This window comes from Mauremys reevesii, linkage group 10, assembly GCF_016161935.1.
Source record: "Mauremys reevesii isolate NIE-2019 linkage group 10, ASM1616193v1, whole genome shotgun sequence".
Lineage (NCBI taxonomy): Eukaryota > Metazoa > Chordata > Testudines > Geoemydidae > Mauremys > Mauremys reevesii.
The window spans coordinates 84757829-84784560 of record NC_052632.1 but is presented as its reverse complement, the minus strand read 5'-3'; the positions used below and the strand labels follow the sequence as shown (position 1 = coordinate 84784560).

Genomic DNA, 26732 nt, shown 5'->3' with positions numbered 1-26732 from the left:
CTCCAAGCCATTAACACGATCAGTTGGGACACTGCCTTACTCTGGGGCACAGGAGCACAGAGAGAATCCCCGGTCACTACAATGCAGGACAACAAACGGGGTAGGCGAGGAACGGCCTGATCTCCAGAGAAGGTGAACAGCCAAACCCCTGTTTCAGTGAAACAGGAACATGCAAACTGTGCCAGGAAGTTTACAGCAAGAACATCAGACCCAAGTGCCCACTCGCCCTTCTCAGCCAGAGGGTGTTAAATGGTGCACACTGGGCCTGGTAGTCTATGCACTGCTAGCCTGCCTGCTGCCATACACAGAATAAGACATTGACTGTGTGACTTCTATGGCCTGTATCCTGTAATCTTGATCTAACCTTGAACTTGACTGGCTTTAGGGAAGTGACTCATCTGCAAAGGGAGGCACGAGGCTGGGCATCGTCTCTTTTCCTGTTCCCTTTTCATCATTTTCATGGCGTTCTGTGTGTTGTCCTGCAAAGCCACCGCTCTTCTTTAGCGTCACACAGCTATTTCTTTGGCTCAGTCTACCTGCAGAAATGGCACCCATTTAACTAAATCAGTGCAGTGTAATCTGTAACCCCCTGGGGTGGATACTCTGAAACTGATTTAAAAGTTTTTGAAATCAGCGTAGCTCAATTCAGTAACAAATCAAATACAGAGAAACTGATTTTATGTACTTGAAACGGGATTTAAGAACATCCACACTGGGTGCTAAATGGGTGGTTTGTGTGTGGAGGCCGGAAATAGGGATCCCTATGCACTGAGTCCTTCCTTTTACCCCAGAGAACGCTAGTGGTTGGGTTGAGCAGCCCCAACCAAAGATAGATTATAAGGGGTGTTTCCAACACCATCCGTCTATTGGTGAAGGGAGCTGCTTTGTCTTGGTTTGATGCCACACTTGGTCACTCAACTAAAGATAATGCTGCTGAACTGCTCAAGCTTTCAGAGGCAACTTACTCAAATGCAGTAAGTATTGCTCTAGTGACTCTTCTTGTGGACTGGTCCGATTTAATCCCTAATAGAATTCCAATCAGTGAAGTTACACTGCTGAAGATGGAACTGCTCCACTGAATTTAAATATAAATATTTGCAAAAGAGCGTGAAAGATCAGATTACAGCTTCAGAGAGGCGCTGCCTGCACCAGACACACCCAGACAGAATCCAGCCTGAATCTCATCCCAGGCTGGCTGCTGTTCAAACAGAATTTAGAAAAAACATATGCTAGTTTCCCACCCCGCCCAGTCTGCAGCAGTGCATGCTACGTGCAGAGATAACAGAGTGTGATGGAGAAAGTACAGATCTGTGAACAACACAGTCACACCCGCTCTGTTAGGGAGATGCAGGCAGCTTATCTCACAGGTCACTCTGCTAATGAGGTGGTGTTAGGGCCACCCTGGCCTCTACTTGTGACTGAGTAAGGAAGTGCAGCAAGCAGAGAAATCAGCCCCACTGGCAGTACAGGCACTGGCCTGCAGCAATCAGAAAACCCCAGGAGTTCCTGTTACTGAGGGTGAGTTTGGCCTTGATGTTCTGCCTAGCAGTGTTCCTGTCTTTGTGTTGTACCTTTAATAGTATTTACTCACAGTTCTTTGCCATCATCATCCAGCCGAGGGAGAGTGACGCTAAGCTTGGGAACATGAGCTACATAGAGGCAAAGAAAGTCCCTGGGAAATGCCATACTTCACGTAAAGAGACAAGTGTAAAACCAGAATCACGTCCCAATATGATGTACCAGCAGGGGCAAAATGTGGCTCAGCCATGCGCTTGCTCTGTGGCAATGGGCAAGTAATTTTATCACTGTGTGCTTCAGTTTCCCCATGTGTAAAATGCAGCTAACAGTATTGCCTGACCTCACAAGGAGAGGAGAGGCGGGACTGTGAGCGTCAGTCAGTTACTGTCTGTAAAGTGCTATACCAATGCTGAGCATTATCATCTACTCTAGAGGGCTCTGCAGAAGGACACATTGCTGTACAGTAGGCAAAGTACAGAAATTAACAAATAAAAGATGCCCATTTACTGGTTTTAAATATTAAGATGTCCCAGTTCACTTTATACAATACGGCCTGAAAAACAACATCTGTACTCTGTCAGCCTGGCCCTTGCTATATGTTCATGCAAACAAACTGCTCAGGATACTTGTTGCAAAACCATTCTAGTTTCTTTCACAAGGAGCAGAAGAGTGCCAGCTCTAAATCCAGCAGAGACACTGGGAAGGACAGGGAGCCCCCAGACACAGCCCTTCTGACAAAATAGCCCAGGGGGAGTCAATTATTTTTGTCAGGGACCAAATTTCTTGTTCTAGGTATAGTCAAGGTCTAGACTCCAGAGAAAATAATAAAATACAATAATAAGTAAATAAAAAGATTTTGGGGTCCGTTCAAAAGCATCTGGCAGTCCAGATTTGGCCCCCAGTCTGCCTCTTGACTACTCCTGATACAGCCCAACAGATCCCTGAAGCCCAGAGTGGGGACTGGGCTGTTGCATCACATGAATATTACCTTATATTATGTTCTGCCTGAAAAAACAAAAACTAGATGAACTGAAATACAATACATGCTTTTCAGTGCCATGAGAACGGCCACACTGGGTCAGATCGATGGTCCGTCTATCCCAGCATCCTCGCTTCTGACTGGCCGGTGCCAGACGCTTCAGAGGGAGTGAATGGAACAGCGCAATTATTGACTGATCCACCCTGTCATCCCGTTCCAGCTTCTGGCAGTTGGAGGTTTAGGGACACCCGGAGCCAGGGCCATCCCTGGGGGGGGTGAGGGGGGTGGCCCAGAACACCCCCCCGCAGCCCCACCCCCACCCCACCCCTTCCCCCAAGCCCCTGCCACCCTTCTTCCAGGCCCTGCTCCACCCCTACCTGTCTCTTTCTGGCTTCCGCGCCCTCCCCTGATATTTTCTGGCTTCTTGTCTATCCCTCTGCTAATGGTTCCTAACTTTGTTAGCTTTTTTGACTGCTGCTGCATATTGAGTGGATTTTTTCAGAGAGTTATGCATGACGACTCCAAGATCTTTCCTGAGTGGTAACAGCCAATTTAGACCCCATCATATTATATGTATAGTTGGGAGCATGTTTTCCAACGTGCATCACTTTGCATTTATCAACATTGAATTTCATCTGCCATTTGTTGCCCAGTCACCCAGTTTAGTGAGATTCCTTTGTATTATGCACTTTGGTGATAGCTGAACTATACTCATCCCTTTAATTAATATTTAGAATATTGCACATACAATTAAAGCTATTTTTGAATAAAAAAAATACTCTCAACCTGATAATTCTGGTAAAAGTCTTTAATGTGTCAATCACCAAGTTAACAATCAACAACAATATGTTTTCATTTATCAACATCCTCATTATAGTGGTGTAAGTACCAGTGTCCAAACAAATGCAAACACCTGCCGTGAACATGTGCAGCTTGCAGTAGCGCCCTTCTGCGGTTGTGCACTTCCTTTGTATGGCCGCAAAAGTCTACATGGGGCACAAACCCCTTATCTGCCTGCCCATCTGAGTTCTGTAGGTAGAGCTGCTGCAGTGAAAAACCTCCCTTATAGAAGATGCCAACGCAGTAGCTGAACAGTGGCCACAGATGCATTCTCTGAACTGGCCTAGGCCTGTTTACGGCTAGAAATGGGAACAGGGATTTCTGAATAATATGAGCTGGCTTGAAATGTAAAGAATTTGCAGTAGCCATTTAACTATCTGGACTCACCACCTTACTGTGGCATTTACAATGCCACAGTATATACTTCTGCACTCAGGTAGTTCAGAGTCTGAGGGAAAACCTTTGGACGTATTATCACAAGGGGCTGGGGCACATGTGATCCCAGCTGAATTCAGCTGTGGGAGTCATTTCCAATCTATACCCTGGACACATACAGAAACCGGGTGGAATGCACACACCGTTTAGGGAGTTTGATCCTACACTATTCAGGCTTTTTGGGCATACACAGTTTAAAAACATCTGATCTCAGTTACACTGATACTAGTGTGGAGTAACACCACTGACTACCACAGAGTTATTGCAGTCACACTAAGATAACAGATCAGAAACTGATCCTCATGAATACAGTTACTGAGGGCTAGACAGCGCTGCCTTTGCATGCAGCCGTGAGCAGCGCAAACTCAGGAGCCTCCTGTAAAAGGGTGGCTTGCCCATTTAAGGGCTAGAGGTTTGGGATCAACCAACCTTAGTAACTAAGTAGGCAACCCCATGAAATTAATCTAGGTCATGTTCATATAGCAGTTACACAAGCCCCTGTCCATGAAGGTAAGTTTCACTGTTTTCTGGTTCATCCTGGTGCTCTCACTCATTAGGTCCATTTGGCCTGTTTTTATGAAAAGTGACATTTTTGATCCCTCACCTGGAATGGAGCAATAATCAAAAGGACAGGTTCCTAAACAGGAGCTATCCACAAAGGGGCCACCCAGTGGCAACTTGGCTGAGTTCGGGGGCTCTGAAGTTTGATTTCTTTCTAAGGATGGTTTAGATACAATAGTGTTGTGGTTCAGTGACTCATCTGATAAATTAACTGCACGGCCATTTCCCGTGCTCACAATATTCTGTAACTGCGCTTCCCTTTCTTCCGCATTTACAGACGTCCTCAAATGGTCATGTGTATAACATATTAGAAAAGGACACGGCATGTTATTTCTACTCTCTTGTATCCTTTCATCTGTACAGTCAGTAGTAGTCAGAAGTACAATTTTTTGTCTCCTGTATGGTCCTCCCAGTCTTCCCCTGAGAGCTAGAATCTAAAGACCACAGCAACTTTTTCTTGCCCACAGTATCTTCATCTTCACCATCACTACAAGGTTCATTAAAGCCGATAATCCAAGGGCTGTCACTGCTGTTTTGTGTGAGATCCTCTCCTGAACTCAGACCAAAGGCAAAGCCTGTGATAACATCTGAGTCAATGCTATAGAACGTCAGACAAGTCTATCTGCAGGTCAGATTCACAGATGATAGCTGGAAGTGTTTCTCTGAGGTTGTTGTTTAAAAGGTTGATAAAGGGTTTATAAGGCGACTCAGAAATAGCCTCACTGTTATTGGCACAGTGTGTATTATTGTGTTTAAGAGCAATATCAAAAGGTTGGTAACTAGATGGATTAGAAACAGAGGGGCTGGAAATTGCAGCTGCTTTTTCTGGAAGATTTTGACATGTTATTTGCTTGTGTATTTCTTTCTCTGGCAGGAAAAATGAAAGTTTGTCATGAGCATGGGAGGAAAACCATGGAAAGTCTATGTCTTCTGAACAGGTGGTTTGAAAAGCAGTCTCAGTGCAGTCACCCTTGTGGTCAGTGTAACAACTTTGATCACCATGGGGTCGATGGGCTGCTTCTTCTCTGCAGGGAAGTATTTGATTCTCTGGAAACTCTAGGAACAGTGAAGAGCTTGGGTTTTCCAAACACTGTGTCAGGCTATTGCTAACCGTGGACTGAGACAGGAGGCTGCTGAAGCTCTTATATGCTGTGCTACAAGACTCAGTGGACTGAGACATTAGGCTGTCAAAGCTCTTATATGCTGTGGTACAAGTCTCCATGGACTGAGACATGAGGCTGTCGAAGCTCTTATATGCTGTGGTACAAGACTCAGTGGACTGAGACATTAGGCTGTCGAAGCTCTGATATGCTGGACTATTTATTCCATCTTTGATTATCTCAGAGGAAGGAGCATTTGGTGATTTTGTAATCAAGACCAACAAGTCATGCTGAGTTTCAGAACTGCAAAGAAAGTGGCTTTGATGCAACACGTCTGGAGGATTCTTTGCCTCGGGAGAAGCAGTGTCTGTGTTAGAACTTTGATAACCAGATTCAAACGATTCTTCAGATCGCACTGACTTTGTGCTAGCTGCCCTACAGTTGTAGTCATCCTGAGAGGCTGTAGTGGGATAGGAGCAAGCGTGTGAAGTATCACATGACTGTTGATCCTGGACTACATTTTCTTTTGGTGTTTGCTGTGATGAATTTTCTGATTCACTGTTCTCAAAGATTTTATGCTCTTCTATGATGAAGTCTGGAACTTCAGTGTCACGAATACTGGTTCCACATTCTAGTAGCTTAATAAACATGTCTGCAAGTGCATCATTGTGTTGAGTGTGTTCGATAAAGCTATTAGCACTGCTCTCACCAGTTGAGCACAAGACGATCTGACCCAGGTTGTCCTCATGGCTCTCAGTTTCAGTGTTTGTTGAATACTCACAGACTTCAAGAGAATCTTCAACCAAAGTGATCTCTGGAATTAGAACAGCCTCATACTGTTCTGGGAACCACTCTCCACATTTATTCAGGCAACTGTCGGGTTTCTCACCACTTTTGACGTTATCTTTCCCCTTCAAGGTTTGGCCTTGAGCATATTTTGCAAGACAGTTCTTACAGCTTCTGTTTTTGGGGATCAAAAGGAAGGCACAATTAATGTTAACTTGATAGCAAAATATTTTATGCTGTAAACCAGAGAAATGTTCTTTATTTTACTTACAGTTGGTGTTCCATGTGAGTCTGTTTCACATCATGGAAAGGTGCCTTAATTTCATCAGTGGACAGCATTTTCCTCCAGACTGAAATCTAATAGAGGCATAAAACAGATTTAAGGTATTGTAGCGAAGTGAGACTCACTGGCGTGGCGCCTCCTGCTGGTTATCCTGGGAATTAGCTCGATTCCAGCCCAGAGCGCCCTCTGCAGGCCAGTGGCTCACCTGCCTCGGGCCCCATGTCCTGCCCGGACCCTGGTGCCCTTTACCTCAGGGTTCTGCCCCTGCAGTACCCCCACTCTGGTTCTCCCCTCCCAGGGGAACCCCCACCCTCTACATCCACCTTGCCTCAGTGACTACTATCTATCCCCCGCTCACGGGGGCAAACTGCAGTCTGTAAAAGGCAACTCATCATTGGCAAGCGGGTCGGACCAGCTGCCTCTGCCTAACCCCAGGCTGCAGCCTCTGCAACCCCAGTACCTGTTTTGGCCTTTTAGCAAGGCCTGCAGCCTGGGGATTTACCAGGCTGGAGCTCTCCAGCTCCTCCTGCCTTTCCCTAGCCCTGCTCTGTTCCCTGTACCCAGGCAGCTCGGTCCTTCTCCCTCCAAAGCTGGAGAGAGACTGACTCAGCCCCTGGCTCACAGCCCTTTTATAGGGCCAGCTGTGGCCTAATTGGGGAAGCAGCCACAGCTGCAGCCACACCCAATCAGTCCACCCTTTTCAGGCGCGGGGTAACTGCCCCACTACAGGTATGGTTGAATTAAACTTGATATTTCTCAGCATCAGAACATATTACCGCTTTCATTTTTTGAACAAATGGGAAATATGTTTTTTTGTAAAATCTTTAAATCACATACCTGAGCTGCCTTGACATTCTTTACAACCAGATGGCTCTTGGCTGGATTTGGGATTTGATCCCACCATTCTCTCTTAACTCTGCAACGCAAGAATCGTTGCTTACTCTTAGCTGTGTTTGGTCTCAATTCCCCAGTTTCACCACCCCTGCTCTCTCTCCTCAACCAGTCTGTGTGCTCCAGCAACTGGAAGCACTTATTCTGTGTATGTCCAGGAGTGACAACGCTTTTCAGCAACACTAGTGTAAACATTTGTGCATATATTAATGATTAACTGGCCTGAGCACCTTCACGTGGTCAGATTATTATTTGAGATTGTGAGAAAAACAGGGAAATCTATTAATGTGACCCAAGTCCAGCAAATTACTCCTCAAAAATAAAATACCGCAGTAAGATATAACCAGCACTATTGAGATATTTGCAGAGCTGGGGACCCAAAGATGACAGACACTGCTCTGACAAGGGGAATACTTTATAGAGATGAGGAGGTTGGCTCTATTAACATTTTAACATTATATTAGCTGCATTTGCTGTCTTCAAAATATATGGGCCAAATACTGAGGATTTTACTCAGGCCCATTGAAATCAATGAGAATTTAGTCTGAGTAAAATCGGAGTAAGGACCTCAGATGCAGCCCTTAAAAATGTGTATTAGCCTTTCAACAGTGGGTCTCATGGTACTTTACAAACATTCATTAATTAAACCTCAGTAGGTGCCTGTGTAGTTCTGGCACTATTATACAGATGGTTTAGTGGAGAAAAGTGCTGTAATCTAATCTCTTTAAGGGCCTGGTTCAGAGAGGTGATATGAAGGTTAATTAATTACTGTTTGTAAAGAGGTTGCTTGTAGATCTTCAGATAAAAGGTCCTTCATGATTACAAAGTATTAGGTTACTATACTACTGTACATGCCATTACGCTATGTGAAACTGAATATTTGGCAAATTGCTGCTCTGTAAACCCTTGTTCAGTATGATACATACATGGCAAAGCTGAAGTAACAGATTAAAATCAGAGCTGGGATCAACATGCAGGATATGAGAACAATCTTCTGCAGACTATCTTCTAAAGTTACTCCATAATCTATATATTCAGAAATAAAAGCACAGTTAATAAGCATAGTCATGTCAGTGATCTTCTGTACACCTTGAAATAATGCCACTTAAAGGATTTAAAGTAAAGCCCATATTTTTTATATATATCTCAAAATGTGCATGGGGACCTACAGTTATGGTATCTGAGGCATTCTAGAACATAAGAACATAACAGTGGCCACACTGGGTCAGATCAATGGTCCATCTAGCCAGTAACATATCTTCCGACAGTGGCTCATGCCAGGTGCCCCAGAGGGAATGAACAGAACAGGTAATCATCAAGTGATCATCCCCTGTCGCCCATTCCACAGAGGCTAGGGACACTTCAGAGCATGGTTTTGCGTCCCTGCCCATCCTGTCTAGTAGCCACTGATGGACCTAAAGAATGGTGGGAGCAGTGGAGTTGATTACTGTGTGGTTGTTGTCCTTTTGGTAATATGCTTTTTGTTCAGTCTTTGAGCATCGATCTACAATAAGTAAAAGTTTGAGGATGATGATGATTGTATTAGCAGCCCTGGGACTCACTGGCTACATCTCTCTAATTGATACAGAAAGGCAGAAGAAATAATGGGATGTACACCATACGCTTTAGAATCCTGTAAGATTCTTCCACTGAGTTGCATCTGTTACTGATACTTACCACTGTGAAATTCAACTGCATTGCTCCAATCACTCCATTTGGTGGAATAGCTGCCTGTATAATTACGCCGTACGCTTACAAGGTAGTCAGACCCTCGCTTCAACTGCGTTGCAAGAATTTCAAAGTATGTCGTTTGGTAGGGAAGCTGTTTTACAAACTTCTGAATAAAAAGGGAAGTAACACACTTAGATTCTGTATGGAATATATGTTTAGTTTCCTGGACAGTGTTAGGGATGACATTCAGTTCATATAAATGTGTTTTACTGATTTCACTGCTGTAACCATCTAATTGATACCTGCTAACAAACCAAAGGCTCAAGATATATTTGAAGAGAAATAAACTCCTTTGCTGTATAATTTAAGGTGGATTAAATCCATTTTTAGCACACAATTTAAAAAAATATCAGGAATAATCTAAATAAACACAGAACCTGGCTAATTTATTCTGAGAATCAGCCTATGACTGTTGAACTTCAATATGTTAAGTTTGTTGTTAAAGACTTGAGTTTAATGATATACGAATTCAGTGGCATCCAGGGCTCAAACTGGGGCAGTATGTAGTAGTACCGTGTCCTGACACCTCTCCAAAGCTGCTATACTGTGCTACAGAATCTCACCTTTCATTTTAAAACAGAGAGTACGGCCTGGTCTGCATGGGACATTAGCGCATGGCAAACCAGAATGTGAATTTCCACATCACTAGTCTGCCGTGCACTAATGTCTTGTGTGGCAACTGTTACAGCACACAAACAGTTCTATAGTGTGTTCTGTCATACAGGAGGGGAAGCCATGCCTGAGGAGCCCAGCAGAGCCTATAGGGAGATTCAAGCCCCACCAAGGGGACCCAAGCCCAGTGGAGCCCTGAGAGCAAGAACAATCATATTCTGAATCTCAGCACAATCTACTGTGAGAGGCGTCTCAATTTGATGACTCGCGTGGGGAGAGCTTATTCTGTGGGTGAAGGTTGGAAGATTACCACCAGTTCCACTCCTGGTGATGTCACTGAAGCAATGTTACCTGTGGCCATAGTGCTTGCTGTCCCTTATGCATGAATGATGGGGGAAATGGCACCCAGCAGTCTCATCACCATTATTAACCATCTGGTTAAAAGCTCCTCAAGATTTTCTGAAGGACTTTTCATACCATGGATACCAGCTCAAGAAAGCAAAGAAAAACACAGTTCCCTACCTCTTCCGGATTCTGCTTGTTCCAGTATTTGACTTCATAGTTTACATCCTCTCCATAGAGCACGTCCTCTGTGCTGTAGCTCTCGATCCACTTCAAGACGTAGAAGTTATCATTTTCACTCTTCTCAATGGTAAGATTTTTTGGGGGCCTTGGTTTAACTGTAAGGGAGAAACACTGACTCAGAGGAATGGACAGAAGAGGGCTATTCAGTCACAGACAATGCTGTAGTTACAGATGTGGGCAGTGCATTCAGCCTTGTTTCCCTATGCTCTGGCACAGGGATGTAAAAGCCAAAAACAGAATACTCCTTATTGAAATGGGATTTTTGAGTCAGTGGAATTAGTTGTAGGTCTCAAATACATGTTATCAGTGGCCTGCTCCCAACATGGTGAAAATGCATAGAGTTGCTTCCTAGCTTGTGTTCTGGGGATGGGGATTTGCTTGTGGCATCTTCTTGGCCAACCTCTCTCTGGTGCCTGTGCTCTGAGGATGGGATCCCAAGGCGCAGATTCACACTCATCCTGCTAGTGAGCAATAATGACATTAAAGAAGGGCCCAGATCACGGCTGCAGGTTAATTACTACACAGGTTTCTTGAAATATTTCTACTAATATCTGAGATGAGACAGATTTATCCATACAAACTATTTTAATACCAGGAAAGTATGTGGGCACACGTGTGTGTGTAATAGGTATATCTATGCTGACTGTATCCTGTGACATGAGAGAGACAGTGACTATTTTACCAAAGGCTGTTGCAATCTACCAAGATTTAGTTCTAGAAACCCTGTTCAGCCCATTCAGACACTCAGGGTGGTGATTAAACTGTCATGAGATGTTTTGGGGGCCAAGAATCCTGGCTAGAGACCTTTGTCCTCTCTCAGAAATAGGCAATGACATCTCATTCCTCATCCGTGAATTCTGTTGCCACATGAAGAACACACTACAGGTGCGTTTTTCTCAGAGGATAAGAAGGTGCTGACTGTGTGATGCTGGGGAGGTTGTTGGCTGGGGATGTGGAATGTGATATATCAATGACAAATCTGTAGCAAACTGTATCTCACCAATATGTGCTGGTATTACAGTGCCATTCCACAGCACTGTCCCATTGGCCTGTAGTGCTAAATGATATGTGAGGCCTGACGAGAAATATTCGGGCAGAATTATGCAAATGCAGTTGGAAATGGAATTCATGCTGCTGCCTTTTCTATTCTCAGGGATGCATGCATTATATCTGAAAAATATCAAAATTGATGTAATGTTTACATAGGATTAAGCACTCAGTTCATTTAAACTAAGCCCCCATTCAGTGTCATCAGAGAAGGCTCCAAGTGTGTAAACTGAATCTAAGATGCACAAACTTGGTTCCCAGAAAGCATTTGGTACAAAAGTCTCAGCTATCTGTGTGTCCCCCAGTGAAAAACTCCATTGAGAAAGCTATGGCCTAGTCTGTAAAGGAGAAATGAACACCGTGAGGATCTGTTCCTCACACGGCTGCATCAGAGAGAGCATATTGGTGATGGAAAGCCTTTAAGTCTGGAAAAGGAAGAGGGGTCAGCTAACCTGTTCAAAATGATGCCACTTGCATGTCTCTGGGGAGAAACTATAATCAGCTGGGGAAAGCAGGCTGGAACTGGCTTCTGTTGTGGGAATGCCAACAGGCCTCTGCACAATAGGGCCAGGAATAAGGACTTGGCCCTATGTTCTTGTGCTATATGCAGGAGAGCCACTGGGCTCCAGGGGAGAGGAGGGAGAGGATCCTTTCCTCCAAGCTGAAGACAGGGAATACAACCCCTTCTAGGTCACGCAGCTACTGCTGTATACTCCCCACGCGGAGCCTCATGTCCAGTGAAGGTAGCTGCAGATCCATTGGCCCTGACACTTCCCCAGTTCACACCTAACGATCCCCTCTGCACCAGGGGCGCAGGGAGGCTTATAGAGTTGTGCTCTACCAAACACAGGGGGTGAGGACCCCAAGCATTGTGCCCTTCCCCATGCAGCAGGACTACATTGATTCTGCTGTGCTTCAACCCCCTCGCAATGGCCATAGAGAGGCGGGGCAGGGCTGTTAATAATTGCAGCATATTTAACAGTTTAACAATGAACCCAGAAAGTGGCATTAAACACTTACAATGTTGAGAAATATTCCTTCCTGTAATAGAGTCGGAATTCCTTGGAGCAGTTTGTTTGTGGAGCCACTCTCCAGTGACAAGTCAGCTCCCTGGCATAGTCAGTGAAGCAGTCAAACATCTGTATGCTCCCTGTTGCCATAACTAAGGAAAAACCAACACAACACTGAGCAGTGACAGCAATAGGAAACAAAATCAGCCAGAACAGGGTCTGGTGCTTAGAAGTATAAAATTCTTCTTTTGAAACAGAACTATTAAAGGTTTCAGAGTGGTAGCCGTGTTAGTCTCTGTCAGCAAAAACAACAAGGAGTACTTGTGGCACCTTAGAGACTAACAATTTATTTGGGCATAAGCTTTTGTGGGCTAGAACCCACTTCATCAGATGCATGCAGTGGAAAATACTGTAGAGAGGTATAAATACACAGCACACGAAAAGACGGTAGTCACCTTACCAAGTGGCGGGTCAGCGCTAACAGGCCAATTCAATTAAGGCGAACTATTAAAATCTCTTAAAGGGAGCGTGAAAGCTCAATCATTTGACTTGTTCAGATTAAATGGGAAGAGAAACTAAACTTGGCCCACTACAGAGTGCACCCTTGAAATTCTATGGCACAAAACGAAAAGCCTGTACAATCGGAATTTGGGTCAAAGACCCCAAAACAGCTCCCAGCTCACCTACTTTCAGGCCCCGAAACATTATCATTGGGAAATTAGTTTATCTCAAGTTCTGTGTAAAGGTTATTAAAGATTAAACAGAATCATAGATATTAATGACAGAAAAGATTAATTAGGCCACAGTGCACTCTCCTAGGAATCAGAATAAGGTTCCTGCCTACAGGGCTTTTTCTAGTGTTTTGTCGAATCTAGCTGCAAACATCCCAAGCAAGCAGGTTTCCCTCATTCCCTGCGACAGGCTTCTCCATAGCCTGATCAAGTTCCCTGTTTAAATGACGTTTTCTCCTGATATTTCATTACCTTATTCCTAGTTATGCCCATTATTTATTTAATTATCATTATTAATGTGCGTTGTAGTAGGGCCCCGAGGCCCCAGTCAAGATCAGGACCATGTTGTGCTGGGTGTTGCATTAACACAGTGGGCATGTCTACACTGCAGTTAAACACCCGTAGCTGGACTGTGCCAGTTGATTTGGGCTCAGGCTAAGCAGCTGTTTAATTGTGGTGCAGATGTTCAAGCTTGGGCAGGAACCTGGGCTCAGGGACCCTCCCCACTCACGGGGTCCCAAAGCCCAGGTTCTAGCCTGAGCCTGAACATCTACACCACAATTAAACAGTCCTTTAGCCCGAGTCATGGGAACCTGAGTTAGCTGGAATGGGTCAGCCACAGATTTTTAACTGCAGTGTAAAGATACCCAGCAAGACCTGCTCCCTACGCCAAAGAATTTACAATCTACTTTGAAACAAGATACCATGTGACTGTACTGAACAGCAGAAGGGAAGTGGGTGGGAGGGCATGTGTGACAATAAACTCACGCAGTTACAAAGGCTAACAACATGCCGTGAAGTTCTGAAACGTGAACTTTTCAAAAACGTCAGTAAATACCACTCATGTTTCCTGTCCTAGATAAGTCCTCTCCCTTTCTGGCGCTTGACTCTTTGGGTATTTGTAGATGTTTGTCACATCCCCCCAGTCCTCTCTTATACAAGCTATGCAGATCTAACTCTTCCAGTCCTCCTTTTCACGTCAGTCTCCTCCACATCCCTGATTATTTTTTGTTGCTGATGTCAGAACTCTGCCAAACTTGTCAACATCTTTCTTTCTAGTAATGAGGTTCCCAGGACAGAGCCTGCTGGCAGTACTCCAGCTGAAATTACACAAGGGTTAGATAGAGAAAGGATTCCTCCTCTGCTCCAGGACAGGATGATTCTGTATATACAGCCCAAAACTCTATTGGTCCTTTTCTTGCTGTCATATCACTCAAACTGAAAATTAATTTGCTGGGAAGTCCCACCCCTTAGGGTTCTTTCAGCCGCTTCTGCTTCCCAGGTTCCTCTCTCCCATTCAGCATCTCAGCTTGAATTTTCTCCAGGATGAGTTTCACTCCGTAACTTCTTGCCCATGTTTCTAATCTCCCTAGGTTCCTTTGTATTATTTCTCAGGTGTGATGAGTATTTCCACCTACTCCTTATGAAGTGTAATCTGAAAATGTCATGAACATGCTGTTCACTCCTTCTTCAACAGCATTAATGAAGTTGTTACAGAAGACTGGATCTAACACTGATCCCTGTGGTACTTCACTAGAAACTTGAGCCAACAAAATACTTTGCTGCTTATCACTGTCATTTGTTTATGGTCTGTCATCCTCATTAAAATCCATATATATTACATCTGTTACTTTCACTTCCTCTTCTAAATGCCCAGCCCTTCTAAGTCTTAATCACCAGCAGTCCTTATTCACTTGAGTAATTCCATTTACTTTAGAAATCATCATAGAAATCATAGAAGATTAGGGTTGGAAGAGACCTCAGGAAGTCATCTAGTCCAATCCTCTGCTCAAAGCAGGACCAACCCCAACTAAATCATCCCACATAGGGCTTTGTCAAGCCGGGCTTTAAAAATCTCTAAGGATGGAGATTCCACCACCTCCCTCGGTAACCCATTCCAGTGCTTTATCACTGGGACTCACTTACTTGACTAGTACTACTAGCATGTGTATGAATTGAAGCTTCAGGAACCAATTTTTTTTACCTCTATAAAATAAATAATTTAGTATGTTTGGTATGATTTACTCTTTATAAACCCCAACACTTCCAGCTGCTCATGGTTCCATCATTATCTAAATGTCTAGATTGTTTTGCTTGTGTTTTATTTTACTGAGGATAAACAATCCTATAGGTAAATAATTGCCATGTTCTTTCTTCTTTCCTTTTCTGAACATCAGTACCACATTTGCTTCCCTCGTCTTCTGGTATCTCCCCACTGTCCATGTTTTTTTCAAAAACAATTATCAGTGGTTTAGTCAATTAAGGAAAAATTTCCTTCAATATCCTACAATGCATATTGCTAATCTGTATAGGTTTACAATTTCAAAGTACTCTTTAACTACTCTTTATCCATTGTGATTTTTACAAGGCCTTTCTTACTTTTTATTAGTCAAACTTTTATTTATTTTTCCTCTTAAAGGCAGATCTTTTAAAAGAAGAGTTCAGTGTATCAGCCATTTTTGAATCAGCATTAATTTCACTCCCTCCTAATTTTTAATGGACTTACTTTCTCCCTTGAGATGTAAAAAGCTCTCTCTAGTCTCCTAAACTACTTTGACTAGCAGCATTCATTCATTTGGCCTTTTACTTCCCTTATCTTTTCCCTACAACTTTTAACATGCTCTGTATTTCTTTTACCATCTCTCTTTTTCATTTCTAGCACAGTTTAAGTCTCAGATCTTTGAGAATTTCCTTTTGAAACCACATACAATACAAAGTTTACTTTCAATTTGTATAGTTGAAAAGGGGAACTGAGATACTGAACTTTTTTTTATCTTCAACAAGAAAAATACAACAAAGAAGCTTGAAACATGCAATTCATAAGGAAGGAACAAACCTGTAAAACCAAACATTGACAAAAAGCGGGTAAGAAAATTTTGGAAAATCTAAGCATATTCAAATCAGATGATTTAGCCGATATACACCGGTGGGGCTTGATTCTTCTCCCATTTAATTCTATTGCAAAATTCCCACTGATATCACTGGAAGTAGAACTGGGACTGTGGGTAGTAAGGAAATTAGCTAATGCAATTTTTGTACGACAGACAGTTTTGGTTTTTTTTTTTTTTTAAACCATGGACAACTGAGGTGTTAACAAAAGACTGCTCCAAAAGTAAAATGTAGAACTGATTCTCAAGAGGTTAAAGGAGGGATCCTGGCAATCATCATCCTATAAATCTACCTTCTATCCCCAAGGAAATATTGGAAAAGATATTAAGAAAAAAGTCCCCAAACATCTAGGGCCCAATGCTCCTCCTGTTAGATAAACTGCACTTCAGTGGTCTCCAGAGGGTAACCAAGAGCAATGAGCAGCACCTGCGGTTTATAAAGGTTAAATCTTACCAGAAAAACTTGATTACTTAAAAAAGGACAGAATTAGTGGGCAAAGGGCACATAGGAGACATCACGTATATGGGCCTCAATCATCTTTCCCTACGGAGGCACCAAAAGGGCTGGGCAGCACCAGGAAACTCTGCAAGGTTTATTTCACAGTTTACAAGAAATTTTCTTTCACGTAGTGGGATTTGAAAGGGATCACAGCCTGTAGCAGAGAAACCCCTACACACTCTGAAGCATATATGCACTGGTCTGCTGGTTCCCCCTCCTCCCTGTCAGCACAGCTTTCTCAAGAACCATGTTGCTGTTGGCTGAGTCTCAGCATGGTGGGCAGTGGTAGTCATGAGAGTTTAATACTCCGTCCCTCCAGAGCAGAAATCCACTGGATAGCCTTGGGCCAGCAGGGGACAGTGCTGCAGTTGCAATAACAGGGGAACAGAAAGACAGTCTCTCCAAACATCCGTTTCAGCTCTTTATCAATTTTTGAGTGGGTTTTTTTTTTTGCACGTTGAAAATATTAGTGGAAAAATATACAAGAACTGAGACTACAGTCTAACATATAAATATTGTTGATATTTGCAATCAAACATATTATTATGACTACTGAATTATGGTAAAAATGTTGCTTGCTAATTGTTCTAGTCACTTAAAAGTCTTGTTGATAAATTACTTTTAAATGAATTACGTCACGGCATTAGCAAACTCACTGTGATATGTTGCACATGAAAAGAAAAGGGTCCATAAGGCAAGCACTGCAGCCTTCAGGCTGTCAGCCATCATTAGCACTTGTCAGTTTCTGTAGGAGAAGCTGTGCTGAGACCCTGCCAATAGAAAACATTAAAAGCTTAGATTAGTATACAAACTAGCCAAAAGACACAGTTCTTTCTACCCTTCACCCTTCATACTGCCCCCAGTGCCAGATGTTAGCACATTCAGTGTATTCCAAATTCCCTGAAGCTTTGTCATGGAGTAAAGGGAACAATTAAGGCAGATAAGAATATTACAAAAGAGTTAAATGAGTTCTTTGCAAAAGTCTTCACCCCAAAGACTGTTGGAGAGATACCTACACCAGACTTACTTTTCTCAGGTACTAAAGATGAGGAACTGCCAGAAACTGAGGTCCCAAAAGAGGATGTACTGGAACAAACTGAAACATTCAAGAGCAACAAGTCACCAAGACCAGGTGGTTCAACCCAATGTCCTGAAGGAATTTAAGATTGAAGCAGCTCACTTGCTAACAAAAACATGCAATTTCTCATTAAAATCGGCTACTATCTCAGCGAACTAGAGGCTAGCAAATACCATATCAACCTTTAACATAAGGCGCTGGGAAGATCCTGGGAATTACAGACCACTGAGTCTTACTTCAGTTCCAGGCAAATTTGTTAAAAACAGTAATATGGGGTTATAAAGCACCTATATGACCATGCTATAATAGGGACAAACTAGCACAACTTCTAAAAAGGAAAATTGTGCCTCTTTAATATACTAGAATTCTTTGGGCATATCAAGCACATAGTGGATAAAATAGCTCCAAATGACATTATTTGGACTTTCAAAAATCCGTTGACAAAGTCCCTTAAAAAAGCTATTAAAGAAACTAAGTAGTCATGTAGTGAAAATACTGTCTTGGATTAGAAATGGCTAAGGTCTTGTCTTCACTAGAAAAGTACAGTTAGAACACAACTTTGAAGAGTTGTGTTAACTAATACAGTGTTGACCATGACTTTGCAGGCAGTGTAGACAGAGACAAGTCTTGTTCAGCATTATGTCAGCTGGTTACAAGCAAACGCTAGTCCCTTCCTCTGCTGTATATGGTCCTGTCTACTCTCCGAGACATTGCCTTTTATCAAGTGTTGGGAAGAGTTGCAAGCTGAGTTGCTCCTACATTGGTTGTAAATTATGGGAACACAGAAGACAGTGTCTTGGGTTTTGTATGTGTGTAAATATCTACACACATACAAAAACCCAGTTACAGTGAAATGGAATGAAAGGACCTGAATTGCTTAAATACATTTCAAAGGACTTCTCCTGTAATGAAGCTTCACTCCACTATCAGGCAGGTTCCACTGTGCTATTCCCCTCCTATTTTCTATTCTATATCCCATGCTATTTTAGTTGCTGAGCTATTCAAAATGGTCACAAAAAATTTTAAATGGTGTATTGTTTTCCACTCTCCTCATATGAAAAAAACCCAGTGAAAGCATTGGAAAATTTTAACCTTAAAGGTTAAGGTTTCACAAAGTTTTGAGTGACTGAGAATAAGGAGTTAAGATGGAAACTGTTAAGCAACATGAACTAAGCAGTCACTGCTGATCCCACTATAAAGTGGAATGCATTTCTATTTATCTCATACACACTACTTGAGAACTGACTTATCAGCATTTGCGAACAGACAAAAAATGACTGACCAAAGAGTAAGAAATATTCCCAAAAGGACACAGCTGCCTTTGGATTTGAACAGAATGTTCTGCATCTGAAAAATAAGAACAAATTCTCCAAATACAAATTATTCCTTCTCTGTCTGGATTTCTCAAGAGAGGAAATGGTTGATTTCCAGTCAACTGCTGCGTAATGGTGTCTCATGACTAGTGTTCCAAGAAACCCTTAAAAGATTTGGCAAAGGCCTCCTGGAAGAAGTGGGTTTTGGCAAGAATTTGAATTATGAGAGGAAGAGAGCCAGGGATGTCATTTCTGGAACAGTGTGGTGTAGAAGGTCTAAAGGTGAGAGTGAAAGAAGATGAGACTAGTGACACTAGGAGAATGAAGGGATGTGTGTGTGTGTGTTGAGGGCCACTGTGAAGAATGAAAAGGGTGAATTCATTCTCTGTATTTTATTATTTCCAGGGTTATTCATGTACATGACAGCTCAAATTATTGCAACCCAAAGCTCTCATACTTGCAATATATACAATAAACATAAAATGTTCCGTTAGACTCTTTTCCCCTTGTTTTGTCATCCCACTAATCCCCCTTTGTGTTATTGTTTTCTCCACTTGCAGAAGGTTAGTTGCAGTATCAAGGCCTTAGACTGTAGGGTCACAAGGCAATGGCCATGTCTTATTTTATATCTGTTGTGCACATCCATGGTTATATGTAAACAACAATAGTTCCCGCCTCATTTTAAGTTTGGCCACTGCATAAAAGAAAGCCTTTTACTTCAGAACAAGGAACAAGACATTATTTGTATATGCTGTTTGTAAATGAACCATTCTTTCTGACTTCTTCAGTACCACTCTCCTTGTCCAGCCGCCACCACTTTGGCTGTTCACAACACATGACATTTTACATGTCCTAACTGCCGGTGTCCTAGTGCTTGATTACATAAAATGAAGTGTATCCCCAGCAGATGACAAGACTCATTGAGACAAAGCTCTCTAAATAAATAGGGGAAAAAAGCTTTTAATCAAAAGAGGGCAGACAGTTTCTCTCCAGTAAAACCTGAACAGGTAATTTTTGTTGTTGTTGTTTTACTTAAGATGTAATCAGATTTGTGCATTCCAAGATGAGCGTTCACGAAGGGGAAGAGGAAAAGGCAAAGGGTGTCCTGACATGTCATCTGGATCTATGACCCACCCACTAACCTTATCTGCAAGCAACAAGGTATTTTCTCAGATAACCTTGGTCTGGAAGAAACTGCAAGTGTCTAGCAGTTGTCTTTACTTTTCACCAATTATGTTATTTGTCTTTACTTTTTACCAACTATAAGAACTGTAAAATCATTTCAGGCCCACAGCTATGGAGTTCTAATGGGTGACAGCTGTCAGGAACATACAGTAACAGCAGATGTCATAAATTATACCTATAGGCAGGGCCCAGTATAATCCAGGGCACAACTGAACAAAATCTGCAGCAAAAAATCCAAAATTCTGTATCTCCATGACATATCTTTCATTCCTATCCTTCCCCCCTCCCACGACTATGTTCAACTTTGAGCCATTCTCATTATGCAGCAAAAATATTGATTTCTGTGGTATCTTGGAAAAATGCTGTGACACTGGTAGACCAGGTACCATCTCTTGCCAATGCTGTAGGCATCAGCTAAGCACTGACAAATCCAGAGCTGGAAACCAGCCCAGCCCATCTGCATGTTAGTATTGTTCAAGACAAGTGTTAACTTGCAAGGATGTGTTTAGTTTTTAGACTCTATAAAATGCTTGTAAGTTGCTGCATGCATCAATCTTACTTATGATGTCTGTATCCCATGCTATAATATGTACGTTTTGCTTTATAATGGTAAAAATGTCTGCTCTGAACTTGTGAGCACAGGCAGGTGGCATAGATGCTGGAACTAGGGGTGCTGCCCCCTGGCTTGAAGTGGTCTCCATCATTTACAGGGTTTACAGTTTGGTTAATTGGCTCCCAGCACCCTCACTGTACAAATTGTTCGAGCACCCCTGGCAGGAGGAGTGCCTACCTTGCCCACCAAGGAGGACTATTAGAACAAAGTGGGCCATTGTGAAACAAAATGATTAAGGCTACGAGTTGGTCACGGATTCTGTGATTTTACATGACCTCTATGTCAGCCCCTGGTGGCAGGGCTCGATCTTCCATGAGTTACTGTTTATTGCCTGCATCCTGCCTGTGACTTATTAAAAATACCTATGACAAAATCTTAGCTTTAATCATGATACAAAGACTTTGCTAATTGCCCCTACACAGGTTATGTGCAGAAGGGCTCGTCCCATCAGTTTTAATTTTGGAAGAGAGAAATAAAAATAGCTGACAAAATTTTTCCATCTCTTTGCTGTTCGGACTCTCACAGGGACGTAGCTAGGAAACAAACGCAGCTATCCCCCTAAAAGGCATTCAGTGCTGACATTACTACATCTCTGTCACCTTTTGGAACCACAAACTGTAACTCATGTGTGTATATATGTTGCCTGCTTTAACCCGTAAATAACTCTTGTGACTGGTTACCCACAGGGTGCAACCTGGAACTAGGGTATCACTGAGCCCTCTGACCCACCAGCCTGAGCTCCCTCTCACACTGTGCTGCTGTGACAAGCTGAAGACACGCTCAAGGTCTTACATTTCCACCAGCATACACACAGTTCGGGACACACCCAGCTGCAGTTACATGCAGGCTCTCTGACTAGCTACTGCACGAACCAACACTAGAAAAGCTAAACCTGAGGTAACTCAGCTCCCAGGCACGCACCCCCTCTGGAGCATAAACCCAAAATTATACTGTCTTGCGCGGCACAGAGAACTGTACAGAGTAAGCTCATAGAGTTTCCCCCCTCCCCCAATGTGGAGAGGAAATGCAACAGCCTCTCTGAGCTAAGATTCTCATGCACTGCACTCCAAACTCACTGGTTTAGATTAAAACATAAAATAAATTAACTACAAAAGATAGATTTTAAGTTATTATAAGTGATGGCAAACAGATCAAAGCAGATTACCTAGCAAATAAACAAAAAATGCAAACTAAGCTTAATATTCTAGATAGATTGGGTATGAATAGCATAGTGTCACTCTAACTGATGGTACAGGCAGACTTGTAGATTCTTAAGGCACAAGCTGCATTAGCTTTACAGCTTGGATTTCTTAGGTCTTCATACACAGGCTAGAAATCACTTTAGACTGGGTCCAGCGCTTCCCCACTTTAGTCTTTGTTCGTCAGGTGTTTCCAGGAGTCTTGTGTGGTGAGTGAAGAACAGATCAGGTCACTCCCTGCCTTATATAGCTTTAGCTTATGGTGGGAACCCTTTGTTTCAAAACTTAGTTCCCAGGCCGGTTTGTGGAAAAATATTGACATCCCAAGATGGAGTCCAGAATCATATGGCCAGGCCAAATGTTCTTGTAGAGTCATAGCAGCCATTACTTACAGGCGATCTGGAGTGTTTTCAGGAAGGCTCACCAGGTGGGAGGTAAGCTTCTCCTAAGGCCTATTGTTTTCCCTAATGGCTCATTGCCCTGAATAGAATCATAGAACTGGAAGAGACCTTGAGAGGTCATCTAGTCCAGTCCCCTGCACTCGTGGCAGGACTAAGTATTATCTAGACCATTCGTGACAGGTGTTTGTCTAACCTGCTCTTAAAAATCGCCAATGATGGAGATTCCACAACCTCCCTAGGCAATTTATTCCAGTGCTTAACCACCCTGACAGTTAGGAAAAACTTCTTAATGTCAAACCTCTTTGCTGCAATTTAAGCCCATTGTTTCTTGTCCTATCCTCAGAGGTTAAGAAAAACAATTTTTCCTTCCTCCTCGTAACAACCTTTTACATACTTGAAAATTGTTATCCTGTCCCCTCTCAGTCTTCTCTTTTCCAGACCAAACAATCCCAATTTTTTCAATCTTCCCGCATAGGTCACGTTTTCTAGACCTTTAATCATTTTTGTCGCTCTTCTCTGGACTCTCTCCAATTTGTCCACATCCTTCCTGAAATCTGGCGCCCAGAACTGGACAGAACTGGTCCAGAATAGGCCCTTCCCAACCAGCTATCTAGACTAAAAACATCTTGTCTAGTGGGCATTACCCATGTGTAACTACAATTGAAGTACAGATAAATAGTCAAGATTTATAACTTCAGATACAAAAATGATCCATGCATATAAATAGGATAATCATATTCAGCAAATCATAACCTTTCCAATTACACTTTACAGAACCCATCTTACATAAAATACACCATAATTATGCTATAATCATATCATAATAATACTGCTATGACAAATATGGCGTGCAGTGTCACAACTCTTTCATTTCTTTTTCTTGGTTAATAAATCCTTAGTTTGTTTACTATGGGATTAGCTACAAGCACTGTCTTTGGTGTGAGATCTGAGGTACAAATTGACCTGGGGTAAATGACCAGTCTCCAGGACTGATGCAACCTGAATATTTTGTGATTTTTGGAGTAAAGCAACCATTTATCACAGAGTTAAGCTTGCTTTGGTAGCAAGATAGACTGGAGTGCCCAAGGAGACTGTCTGTGACTCCATGGTCAGACTGTTATAGTGCTTCAGGAGTTCACATTTGTTACTGGGTTGGTGAAATCTCATTATAGACCATAACACCAGTTTGGGGTCCCTACCCTGCTTTTTGACCATCTACCCCGAGGTTGACACTCACCGTTGTGAACCACGGCACACAGCGTGACAAATGCTATATTCCATTTCTGCACAATCTATGAGTCCAAAGGTCCCTGACTGAAATAACTAGGACAATTCACTCCTCTCAGAGCTATTGCTGCTGGCTCTTTGCAGACTCAGACAGGCATCCATTCACACTTTTGACATTTCCTTCGCAGTCATAAGGACTAGAAATATAATTCTTTCAAAAATGAAATCCGAGATTCTGGAAACAATTCTGCAGCAAGGGGTGAATTCTACAGCAAATTCTATGATTGCTGAATACTCAGGGCCCTGGGTAGAGTGGTCTCACATAGGGGAACTTGCAGGAGGTATCTGTGAGGAGGTTTTCATGGTGACATATCTTCTTGAATTTTCAGTTTTGATATGGAATAGAAAAAGATTTCAACAGGCTTCTCTGGGTTAAATAACAAGAAAGAAAAATGGGTTTCTGCCAACAGCAAAGTTTGTACTGACACGTAGTCTAGCCTCAAAATTTCCTTTTTAAATAGTTTAATTCTGACAGGAGTTGGAGATAATGCTGAATTTCATTAACATCTACGAAAAGTTTTCAGTATTTAGACTACACGAAGCTTCCTTAGTCAGTCATCTAAAACTGCTCTTCTATATTTACACCTTTCATATTCTGATATATCTCCTGTTCTCATATGTGATCAGTATTGCTGTATAAGCCCTAGGAAAGATAAGGGAACGTTCAGTAAAAGTAACTGGAATTCTATTAATTCTTTCCTGTGGTACTTGTATCCAATTCTAACAAGCGAGTAACTCTAATGAAACCTTTTTCAAACAATTCCAGCTACAGCATATTGATCAAAGTGCTGATAAGAAAGACAAATATTATGACTCCTCCAGTTACCAGTAGAGGAAGGTTGGGCATTCAATATGTAGGAGTAAAAATGAATAGCTTTCTATACTTTCAGCGAAGATAAATGTAAATACAAGTCAAGCCAGTAAAACATACAGTTCACAACACAACTCTCCTTAGCAAATAATCAGATAAGGGTAAAAATTTTCTTCAGCTAAATATAAGACAGAGAGAGACAGAGACAGGTGGGGGTGGAACCTCTTTGGTATAACTTGCCTGAACCAATCTTCATTTTCAGGGCTGGAGAGTGAATTTTGTTATCAGGTAACTTTGTCCCAAGCCAGTGAGTGGGAAGCACTGTTCTACTCCGTTCTTCATTTTCATAGCAGGCACTGTACGAACTTGTTTCTTTCAGTGGGTAAAAATTATTGCACATTTCCTTATTACACGCACTCTCCTAAACAGAGTGGAATTTGCATTCCCAGCCCACTCATTTACCTTTGGCAAACAAACGTCTTCTTTTACATGGTACAGTCCTACTCAACAGAGTTCCCAGCAATGACACCACAGAGCAGGCAGAAGGAAATAATTTGTGACTCAATGGAAACACCCACAGAGCAGGCAGCTTCCTTCTTTTATTCTCCTCCCCACGTGGGGCTCAGTTCTCACCAATGCTAGCATTCCCTCTTTCCTTCCCCTTCACGAGCATGGCCCTAGACAAGTTAGATACGTTTTGTGATTTTAAAAAGCAGCTCACAGGCCTGTGGCATTTCATTTACAATCAGTGCCCTGGAAACTAACCCCATATTCTCAAAATGGTGAGCAGAAGCCATGTGACACCCTTACCTTTGTAGATGTCAGACAGCTAAAACCCATGCAACACTTTTGAGATTTTCAGTGTACAAATTGGATATTTAGCTTTACTCAGCACTCTTCACACCAGGCTTTGCAATTTCTGTTTATTCTTGCAGAATTCACTTATTCTTATATTAAACAAATCCTGCATCTTGGCAGGGGGTTAGACTAGATGACCCTTGGGGTCTCTGCTAGCCCTATGGTTTTATGATTCTATAAATCAGACACAGCTCCTCCCATTGTAAGCCGGTGTGGTCAGTGGTCTATAACATTCTCAGATAAGCCTTTTGGGGCTGAACTTTCTGATGCATATTCTCAGCCCTGAGATATTACTTATTAGAAAGTCTGAAGAAAATATGTGTTTGGCTGTAGACAGTTACAATACAGCATTAGCCTCCCCAAAGTCCATTGACTTAAACTACACTCTAACAATGGGCTTTTCTTCAATGCAAAGTTAACTTATGTTACACCTGGAGTATTGCCCCAATTCAAGTCCAATCTACACACAAACCCCTTACCTTGACGGTGGTGGTGCTGTTAACTCAAGTAGGCTGGCCAGTCAGGAGTTACTAAGGGTGAAGTGCTGATGAAACTCAAGCTGCTAATGTGACCACTTTGCAGTGTAGATGGAGGCCATAGCCACTCAAGTGCCAAAAAGTGGGCAGCATGGCTCAGTGCATGATCTGATCCTGTGTTCCTAGAAAGGGGCTGGGAGAATCAACTGACACCTCAAGAGAAAAGGTTTCTAACTTTCATGCTCCCTCAAGGTAACAGACTCTAATTCCCTAGGACCAATAATAGTGAGGGGTGAATTTCAGCCAAGGGCCTTCACCCCAATGTTCAGAGCTAGGAACCGTAAGCAAAAATACTCCAACTGATCTTGATAGCTGGGATGGCTCATAGCAACCATGATTGTGATGGCTTGCGGTAATGCCCAGAATGGCCCAGAGCAGCATAGCCACCATGGCACACAGCACCCGCAATGGCCTGCAGCAGGCGAGGCAAGTGCCAGACATGAAAAGCCTGGTGAGATCATGCAGTCCCTCTCCCTGCCCAGCTGCCAGGACATGGGCAGCAGGGAACCCCAGGAGGGCTTGGGGCACGGGGGGGGGAGGTGTGGGAGATACCCCAGGGGCTGTAGCGCCAGGGGGCTGGTAGCTGCAGGAACGCTCAAGGGGACTGGCAGTGCCAGGAACTGAGGGGGAGGCAGGGGATGCTGGGGCGGGGTTCTTGGTAGGGGAGGGGCAGTGCAGACCAGGATAGTGCGGGGGATTGTTAGAGGGGAGGGGTCGCGCTGGGGAGTAGCGGCGCGGGCGGGGCTGTTGGAGGAGGGGCAGCGCGCGGGGGCGTAACGCCTGCTGGCGTAGCGGCGCGGTCGGGCTTGTTGGAGGAGGGGTAACGGCGGAGGGAGGGGCAGCGCGCGGGGCGGGGGGAGGGATAGCGGCGCAGGCGGGGTTGCTGGACGGGGAGGGGCAGCGAGCGGGGCGGGGGGAGGGATAGCGGCGCAGGCGGGGTTGCGGGAGGGGAGGG

The 26732-nt window shown here is 43.2% G+C and overlaps 1 protein-coding gene across 14 annotated transcripts; it reads right to left on the bottom strand.

Moving 5' to 3' along the window:
• Window positions 1-3290: 3290 nt before the first annotated feature.
• Window positions 3291-26325, bottom strand: IL4R (interleukin 4 receptor). 14 transcript variants are annotated; one of them, XM_039491633.1, is made up of 12 exons: window positions 25721-26325; window positions 24624-25060; window positions 17524-17592; window positions 17153-17266; window positions 12389-12530; window positions 11322-11491; window positions 10259-10416; window positions 9071-9230; window positions 8320-8419; window positions 7340-7418; window positions 6491-6576; window positions 3291-6393 (listed from the first exon to the last, which is right to left on the bottom strand). In XM_039491633.1, the coding sequence occupies exons 4-12, from the start codon at window positions 17223-17225 to the stop codon at window positions 4932-4934; spliced, it is 2430 nt and encodes an 809-aa protein (XP_039347567.1). In that variant the 5' UTR covers window positions 17226-17266; window positions 17524-17592; window positions 24624-25060; window positions 25721-26325; the 3' UTR covers window positions 3291-4931. The 14 variants fall into 14 exon arrangements, with proteins under 14 accessions (XP_039347567.1, XP_039347568.1, XP_039347575.1 ...); XM_039491634.1 differs by lacking the exon at window positions 17524-17592 and having other exon boundaries at window positions 24624-24755; window positions 24846-25060; XM_039491641.1 differs by having other exon boundaries at window positions 17513-17592; window positions 24846-25060.
• Window positions 26326-26732: the final 407 nt, after the last annotated feature.